General features: G+C 40.6%; 1 protein-coding gene across 1 annotated transcript; it reads right to left on the bottom strand.

Annotated features, from left to right (window-relative positions):
• Positions 1 to 5,058: 5,058 nt before the first annotated feature.
• LOC121682424 (guanylyl cyclase-activating protein 2-like) lies at positions 5,059 to 8,251 on the bottom strand. Its single transcript, XM_042062562.1, has 4 exons — positions 8,036 to 8,251; positions 7,078 to 7,227; positions 5,293 to 5,398; positions 5,059 to 5,180 (listed from the first exon to the last, which is right to left on the bottom strand). Exons 1-4 carry the CDS (start codon positions 8,237 to 8,239, stop codon positions 5,059 to 5,061), a joined length of 582 nt encoding a protein of 193 aa, XP_041918496.1. The 5' UTR covers positions 8,240 to 8,251.
• Positions 8,252 to 9,860: the final 1,609 nt, after the last annotated feature.

Consider the following 9,860-nt stretch of genomic DNA (forward strand, 5'->3'; position numbering starts at 1 on the left):
TTCTAACTGTCTCACTAAATTGCATTATCCACACTCAATTCTCACTGGTATCTGCTAGACAACAAGTACCAAAACATGATTAGTTCATAGATTTCACATGTAAAATTAATTTTATACAACCCCACCCCATCTTGCCTGTTCATAATTCTGAGAAATTCTTGAATTGTGTGCATGTGTGCGTGTACACGTTTATGTTTATGTGTGTGTGTGTGTGTGTGTGTGTGTGTGCGCGTGCTTGTGTGTTTGCCTGCGTATGTGTGTTTGTGCATGTGCATGCATGCGTACATATGTCTACTGTGTGAGTATGCGTCATACGTATGATTACTGTGAATGTATGTGTGTGCGTGTGTATCTGTTTATGCACATGTGTGCACATGAAATGGGTTAACATGACCCCTGGAGGCAAACATACGGACAAAATTGGTCATCCTAGGCCCTACGGTTCTCAAGATATTCACAGAAAACTGTGTCTGCCCTACCCTCCTTTCGGGGGGTCCAGTCCAGCGGGGGGGCTACAGATCAAAACGAAAAACGATGGTTCCATGCTATCCATGTGGGGTTACATGCCCACCAAGTTTCGTGTACCCCGGTCTTTCAGTGTCCCGGGAATCCTTGACGGAAATTTGGACATGCGAAAAACTGCGCGGCGGTCATAATTAGGCCATAAATTAGCACCCCTGGCTAAAACTCCACAGCTCCACCTCTGCAGGCCAAAAGAGGAAGAGACACAGGCAAGCCACAAACAATGCAAGGCCAGCCAGGGAGAAAGAGGAGGACCCAGCATGGTAGAGCTGGGCCATCACAATCTGGAAAGGCACAATTAATGCTGACTGTTAAACTGCTATAATCCTATATTGAGCAAAACTGGGAAAATGTTTTATTCTCAAAATTCCAGCAATTAATCTCTTCAATTCCAAACATTCGCAGACTGTTGTTAAAAGAAGAGGTGACGCACCATAGTGGTAGATATGCCCTTATACCAACTTTTTTGAGACATGTTGATAAAAACACAAACAAAAGTATACACAAGCTCAAACCGATTTGTTATTTTAATTTACCAAAGCTCAATTTCATGTTGCAGTGACGATTAATAAGATTCAGATCTGTGATGAAAGATTCAGATGTATAATATCCTAATTCCAAACACATCATATAAAGAATGCCATTGTATTACTTACACGCCAGGAGCATAGTAGTTACAACAGAAAGGGTGAAGTATGTCATTTTCATCAGTTCCACATCTATGAAGCAGGGTTGTGCACAATTCGATTTGCAATTCTGCTTCCTGTTTGCTACCTCAATTGAAATGCAAGTGAAATTCAAGAATGTAATTGAAATTTAAGAGCCAGTTTCAATTCAATTCTGGAATTTTGCACAAGCCTGCTATGAAGCAACAGAAATACTAATGTAGAGTCCACCATCAAACACCACAAATAGAATGAAGTAGTTTAAAGTTGGGACACAGGAAAGGTTGACCTTAATCTGGTGTGTGCATCACTTCCCCTGTGGTAACATTAGCTGCCACTGCAGTGGCAGACAGGTGTCACATGTATGACTACTGCTCAGGCTTAAAATATCGTATTTTTCTACGTATTCCTCTGACCAACAGTAACTGTGTAAAGCATGCATGTAGCTCACTAGCCCAATGTGTCTCAGGCAGAATAGATTCTTGTAGACATTTACATTGGAACAATATTCTTGATCGTATTGCTTTCAGCATTTTCTTTGAGCACTGTATGATTCCTGTTTCACATAAACTGAATCAATTAGACATTAGACATTTAAAAAACATTCATTACTGGTAGACAGGTGTTGTAGCTTATGCTCTCCATGTGTCTTCACAAAGACAAAAGCTGACGTTTTAAAACATTTGACTTGCTAAAATATGTATTGGTAGGGTTCAAATGTCCTTGAGAAACAGACATCTCTTGCAGAACAGGAAGAGACTATAGAGATAGCGTGATGACAATTATAATTCAGCCATCATGCAATGAAATATGAAATGATTACCACAACCACCACATCCTGCACAGCAGAAAAAAAGATTCTGGAGTGACACAGTTTTCTGATCTGATATCATTGATCCTCTTTGAATGAGAATGAGTGAAACATGATGTCAGGGAGCTGTGATACACACACTGTAGATATTCAGTGACCTCACACAAAATGTTTATAGCGATCAGACATTCAGGCTGGGGCCCATGTATCCTTTTGTGAACTGCTATAGGAGGAGTCAATAAGCCTATTTCATGCCGGCATTTTGAATATCGATAAGCCGTATACTCACTTCCGGTTAACAATGGCTTATGGAGAAACGAAAGTTATCGGATCTATGTACAAGTTTACAAGGAATTCGCGGCATCTGCCAAAGATCAATCTATCACAGGTGGCAGATACTGTGGAACTGCACACGGTTTACAGGATTTCAGGGCCCTGGCCTCCTGGGCCAATGCATGGTAGGCCTGTTCATCTGTGTGTGTGTGTGTGTGTGTGTGTGTGTGTGTTCTGCATATCTTCGTGTCTATACCTGTGTGTGTATACCACTCTCTCTATGTGTGTACAACAAAACCACAATGTGATCAGTGACATCATTAAGACAAAACCATAAAACAGGTTATGTAGCTCCATTAAAGGAAATGACACTTTTGCTTGACATCATATATTTTTCCAGTCTTGTCTTGCCTTCTATTGCAGACCATTCATTTTAAGAGAACATGGGTTTTATACCTGAAGTTCCTTTAGTAGATTCCAATGGCCTGCTCATTCTATTTACCAGGCTAATAAAGGACACCATATTACATAGTCAACCCTTTGTCAATAAAAAAGCAAAACATTTTCATTCATATGTGTTTTTAGAATCACACTGTATAATACATGTAATAATATGCAAGACATTTGGTAGTCGAATACCTATCTATACTCACTACAGTGTTAGTGTTCCCAAGTCCCATTCTGAGATTTTCATAAACAGACTCTGGAGCTCCCCCTAGTGGGACAAGTCATTATGAGGACATAACCTCAAGAATAACCCGTTTCAGTTGCAACCCTCTCACTAAAATAGTGTGCTAGTTAGTATGCTTGTTTGCAGTTTATGGCAGTTTATACACATAGGCAATTATACAGCAGGAGAAGTATGTGCCTGTGTTCTTACATCATCTACTACATCAAAACCTCAACATAGCATGTCTGTTCTGGTCTCATACAGTACATGGTCTTATATTGCCTTCTGATTCTGACAAATCACTTACACATCATATCTCCACACATGACAATGTTCTTACCTGAGGCTGTAGATGACATTGCCATGTTTTCATCGTCCATCACACCAGGCTGATGGAAGGCCAAAGAAACGGTATTCAACTAATTTGTTCACCACAGACATGTATTTACATGCATAAAGAATTTGGTCAAATATCTGCATATTTAATGTTTCTTATACTCACAGAAATGTTAGTAAAAATATTATGTAAATATATGCCCAGACAGGCATGAGCATGAATACGTTTTTTATGTAACGTGCACATTTACACACACACACTTACCTCGATCAGGAGAACATTCTTGTCTGGTGAAACAGAAAGACGGAGAAAGAGATAAATGAAGTAAGAGTTCACAAATACTTTTGCAGTTTCTTAACCTTTTTTTCAGAGAGTAGCCTACAGTACATGTCTGTGTGATAATAAAGTCACACGATCTGTTCACACCAGTGACCTCAGAGTCTGTGTAAGGGGGGGACTGTTGGGTGTGGGAGGGCATTGGCGCCGCCAGCCATAATCCTGTAGGGCCTACGCACTGTACCTGTGGTACAATTTTTCAACGCATTATTCATTAAATCATTTAATATTACAACAATAAAAATAGCTTGTGTACTGTCTTAATTGAAACATGCTTCATGCACAAATTATAGCCTATGTTTAGGGCAAAGAGAATGGACATTTCAACATAAGGATACATTAGAAGATGATGATTGGTGTAAACTTTGTCACGACATAATACGCAGTTCTGGCGCTTAAAAAACGCAACGTTCCATTCAGTCATAAATCATTCAAGCATAGTGCTCGTCATGAAAAGAAAACAGCAGCTTAATATTTTTATAATAACAGCAGCTTTATTATAATCTTGTGTTAATCTTGTGAAACAATGTAATTTCATAATTTCCTTGTGTCCTCACTTTAACTGAATATTTGTTTTTTTGTGAGTCAGGTTATTACAAAGTAATGTCCTCAAACATGAAACATGAAAAATAAACAACAATGAATGCTCAGAATGTATTATTTATTTGAAATATACATAATAAGAAGTTAAATAATAAAAAAAAACTCTCAATTTAAATCTAAATTTAAATTCTGGCCTTGAGTGTAACCACTTTTTTAACACAGCATGGATTAAGATGAACACTGTTAAACCTGACAAGCAGAGACAGGTCAGTTTGAGTTCAGAAGAAAGAAAGAGAGGGTTTTGGTTATCTTGGGGGACATGCTGCCCCCACTTTGTTTCTTTCCAGTTTTTGGAGTCTGGGCAGACACCATTTTTGTACAGTGAGTGTACACACGGCATGGGTAGCTATAGCGAATCGTGAGGAGATGTCCGCTGAATGTCAAAAAATGGTATGGACTTGAAATTGCGTAAACCACCTTTAAGTATAAGGCATCAAAACTGCTCAAATGTCCTATTGCCTCATTTAAAATAACACATGTCTCATCAGTGCAAGTTTATCCTCTCACCCAGAGCATCATTTGTTTTTCCACAAAAAAATCTTCACGGTAATATCCATATCAGACACTGGTATCTCATACCATCTTTGTGATCCTGCTCATATCCTTTTTACAGCCTCTCTGTCATTTTGATAACCTTTAATGGTAAAACATAATTCCTTATAAATCTGGAGACAACACCTCCAAAAGAGTTTCTGTTGATTTTCAAGTATAAAAGTGATAGCTTTCACTGGAAATGTTGGTAGAACGCGTACGAGGTCATCCCTTCCAGAGCATGCATTCATTGTTGACAGGCTGATGCTCTTGAAGGCTTCAGTAAGTCTGTTGTCTCATTTTGCAATTGTCAAGTTTTAGCTGGATTGCGCTCATTGAACCATCCACTGGGTCTCACATCCAATTTGAGCTGTCCCATAACCCATGGGTCCTGTTGTGCACCTTCCACAAACTCTTCAAGTGAGATTTGGCCTGTGTACACAAATAGAGACATATGTTTGTATGGATGTTTCTTTTGCGTTTGACCACGATTTATTACAAAACAGAGAGGAAAACAAATGCTTATAGTGAGAAAATTAATCACCATCTTTGTTTTTATCCACACGTTCAAAAATGCTGTCACAAATCTGATCAGGACTCAGTTCCTCGCTTCCGGATGGCTTGTTATGGCTCTTTAACTTGGTAATGATCTGTTGGTAATAACAGGTTAGATCATTACTGCACATTACAATACATTTACTATACAACCCCCAAATTAATAAAATATCTGCAATTAAGTTCTATGGGTTGACTCATGGAGCAATGTATTACAATATACAGTACCCTCCAGAATTATTATCACCTCTGCTAAAGTTGACTAAAAAGAGGAATATAAAATCATCTTTTGGAAATTGATCTTAAAGGTGCTCTAAGCGATGCTGGGTAGCGTCACTTCTGTTGACTTTCAAACAAAACAGAGAGCTAGCTCGCCAGTCTCTAGGTATGGTGAAGGGTATGTGATGATGTGGGGCTATTGTAATTCCAAAGGCCAAGGGAACTTTAGCAGGATGCACAGTATCCTGGATCCATGAAATAACTGGCCTTTAAAAAAACAAAAATCTGCCCCAGCCATGGCGCAACTGGCTGGGGCACCTGCACTCTACACTGACGACCCGGGTTCGATTCCCGCCCTGTGGTCCTTTCCGGATCCCACCCCGACTCTCTTTCCCACTCGCTTCCTGTCATTCTCCACTGTCCTATCAAATTAAGGCATAAAAAGCCCCCCAAAAATATACTTAAAAAATAACTAAAGAACATTTATTTATTTATGATACATTATTCATTCACAAAGATAATTGGTGTCCTTAAAGGTTGGATATTTTCTCATTTACTTATTTTCTCATTTTCTCATTTACTTAAGGCATTAAGATCAATTTCCAAAAGATGATATTAAATTCCTCTTTTTTAGTTAACTTTAGCATGGGTGCCAATAATTCTGGAGGGTACTGTAATCATGCAGTGTATGGAGAGCCACAGCGTCGAAAATGCCATGTTGCCTTAGCCTGGCGGGGCCATCCTATATCATTGAGATGTATAGTCTGGCATCGAACCATTCACCTCGCTTAATCCAAGGGGCGGGCAGAGAATTGTCTTTCAAACTGCCTAGGCATGCAATAGGCCAGCGCTACGACCATATCCGTATCCGGTCGGCAAAACGGCAAATACATCCTTCTTCGAAAGTAATGACTTAAGTGCATTGTGTTGCTCAACTTTTAAAGAAAAGCACAAGTCCAACTCCTCCAAAGTTTGACGCCAACGCCGATTCAAACAACCGCTCTTCGTTCGCCATAGCCACCTTCCTTGTTGTTCACAGTCGCAGGACTGTCGTTATCCTGTTAAGCCCGCCTTAAGACTCTCTAACAAAATAGAGCGCTGTGATTGGAGAACATCCACGGTGCTAAGCCAATAGAAATCCCTATGGTTCGATACTAGACGTACAGGCTGAGCAAATTAATTTGCCGCCGCTAGGGTGCGTCTAGATTTCTAGGCTAATGTTGCCTTGTATGTACTATAAAAACACAAGCAAACAACCTTATTTAGTCTTTGATGACGTGGTGGGATCTCCCAACTTAATGCCAAGGATCGTAGACTAATCTGAGTTAAACCTTAAGTGTAAAAGTAAATAAGCTTAGACTGTCCTGGACGACCCAGGGGTGGCTGGGTGAAATGTGGCTATAGATCAGACGCAACAGCCTAATGGTATATACAGTAGGCACACACTCTAAGGCCACTGCCAGATTATTGTTTTCTCCCTATAAACTCAAAGGCATTTACAAAATTGCATTATAACATTTGTATACAGCTCACAGTAATAGGAAAATGATCTTACTTTTATTATGTGCTTGACTTCGGATCTGTCCAGACGGCCATTTCCATCCCTGTCATAGACCTTAAATGACCACCTCAGTTTATCCTCGAGTTTGCCCCGGAGAACAAGGTGCACAGCAGCCACATACTCCATGAAGTCTATTGTGTTATCCTGAATGAAACGGTCAAGAAAAGAATTGTGGAGAATGTAAAAAGTACAGTACAAGGAACAGAATGAGGTAAAACACTATGAGTATACTCAAAAGTACAGTACAAGGAAAAGTACAGTACAAGGAACAGAATGAGGTAAAACACTACGAGTATACTGAAAAGTACAGTACAAGGAACAGAATGAGGTAAAACACTACGAGTATACTGAAAAGTACAGTACAAGGAACAGAATGAGGTAAAACACTACGAGTATACTCAAAAGTACAGTACAAGGAACAGAATGAGGTAAAACACTACGAGTATACTGAAAAGTACAGTACAAGGAACAGAATGAGGTAAAACACTACGAGTATACTGAAAAGAGTACTCTGTTAAAGCTCCCTTGTATCCTCACCAGCCCAAGCTCACACACAAAGCACAGAAATCAGAATGAGGTAAAACACTACGAGTATACTGAAAAGAGTACTCTGTTAAAGCTCCCTTGTATCCTCACCAGCCCAAGCTCACACACCAGCTCACACACAAAGCACAGAAATCAGAAGGAGCACATGAAGTACGTGAATGCTTAAGAAACTTTAAAATTAAGTTAATTTTGTATAGAAGTGTGTTGATGCTACAATAACTTAAATGACATACCAGCCCAACTAACTCCCTTACCTTTTTATATTTTATTCTATTCTATATTCTTGACTTTTATATTATATTTCTCTAATTCTGCGGCAATAGTGTACAGATCACTGGCTGTATTGGCGTCGCAGGCGGATCAACCGTGAGACGATAGCGCTGCATGGTGATCTAAAGACTCTTACCTGATTCGTGTCGAAAGTGCGGAAGATGTTGTCAACGTAGGCACTTTCCTCAGGTGAAGACTGAGTGCTGATGCCAAAGATCTTTTTGAATTCGTGCAAATGCAGGTTCCCGCTCGGACACTCACTAGCAAACTTCTTGTACAACTCCTGAATCTGCGTCAAGGCCACTTCATTATCCTCATCATCACTGTATGACTGACCCATAGTTCCTCTTGTCACCAATTAATCAAAGCAGTAAAATGAATCAATAAAAAGATGTGGCTCATCTTAAAATTCTTGCCATTTTGCATCCGACATCATGTCAAAGAAGGAGCTCCTTTACTCATGCCTGATGGTGCTCTGAGGCTGAAGCCCACTCAGATCGCAGTTAAACCTATAATTAGGTGATTAAGTATTTTTAGACGGGGTTGCCAATCCTATCTTCTTCCTTTAAGTCTAAATAATTTCTCTGAGCTCAGATACAAACTGGGTTTGTATGCACATTGGACTCGTATGCACATTGGACTCTCCTGTCTCTCTATCTCTGTATTTTGTTGTTTAAATGATACTTAATGGCATGGCATGCACACACACACACACACACACACACACACACACACACACACACACACACACACACACACACACACACACACACACACACACACACACACACACACACACACAGACAGACAGACAGACAGATAGATGTACCAAGTGTGTGTTTGTGTTGGGGGGGGGGGGGGGGTATTTTTGTGTTGTATGCAACATGAGTACTACAGTAGGTAATTGATTCCCATGGTGCTATACCAAAGGAGAGAGTGTGAAGCTGTTAGGCCACTGAATGGAGTTTCTTGTTGGCAAGAATTTGGTGTCATTACAGCAAGATTAGAAGAGTGGTGGCCAATTGAAGTTTACACTACATGTAGACAATGAAAACAAACAACACCAGCTGGGCTTCTTCTATATAGTATAAGTATATATACTCTTTTGATCCCGTGAGGGAAATTTGGTCTCTGCATTTATCCCAATTAGTGAAACACACAACACACAGTGAGGTGAAGCACACACTAATCCCGGCGCAGTGAGCTGCCTGCATAAACAAAGCGGCGCTCGGGGAGCAGTAAGGGGTTAGGTGCCTTGCTCAAGGGCACTTCAGCCGTGCCTACTGGTCGGGGTTCGAACCAGCAACCCTCTGGTTACAGGTCCAAAGTGCTAACCAGTAGGCCACGGCTGCTCCCAATACATATAGGGATACAATTACAGAATAAAGGAAAGAGCAAGTGTACAGACAGATGTTTTCAGGAATACACAGTAAAATATTTATTATGATGGTTGACTCTGCCATATACACATACAGCCTGACATAAAGACAGATAGACAGGCATTCAGACATGTCTCCCTCTCTCACAGCTACGCACACACACGCACGCACGCACGCATACAAGGCACACAAAGGTCATTACAAAGCATTAAGGGGCCATGTTCGTCATGTTCTAATTCTCTCGCACTCTTTATGTCTCAGGCCCCTCCCCCCACTCTCCAATTCTTGGTAAGTAGGCCTATTCACCCACCTGGATGATGCACTGCAGCCGATTTGTGCCGGAACGTTCACCACACACCAGCTTGAGAGTGAGAGAATCAATCTGCCAATAGAGAGGAATCGGGGATGATTAAGTGGCCAGATAGATTGAGCCAGGTTTGGAATTTAGCCAGGAAACCGGGGGACTTCTATACTTTGTGATGAGTGTCATGCACGGAGCTGATATATAGAGCGGGAGAAAGTAAGGAGCTACTGCCCCCATTCACTTCAATGCTCATAGTCACTTCATGTGGCTGATCCTGC

The sequence above is a fragment of the Alosa sapidissima genome, chromosome 14, assembly GCF_018492685.1.
Source record: "Alosa sapidissima isolate fAloSap1 chromosome 14, fAloSap1.pri, whole genome shotgun sequence".
Lineage (NCBI taxonomy): Eukaryota > Metazoa > Chordata > Actinopteri > Clupeiformes > Clupeidae > Alosa > Alosa sapidissima.

Coding starts and splice junctions, on each gene's coding strand:
- LOC121682424 (XM_042062562.1), bottom strand. CDS start 8,239: ATGGGTCAGTCATACAGTGATGATGAGGATAATGAAGTGGCCTTGACG. Junction 7,228..8,035: donor GCACTTTCGACACGAATCAG/GTAAGAGTCTTT, acceptor CGTTTCATTCAG/GATAACACAATAGACTTCAT. Junction 5,181..5,292: donor TGTGGATAAAAACAAAGATG/GTGATTAATTTT, acceptor TTGTGTACACAG/GCCAAATCTCACTTGAAGAG.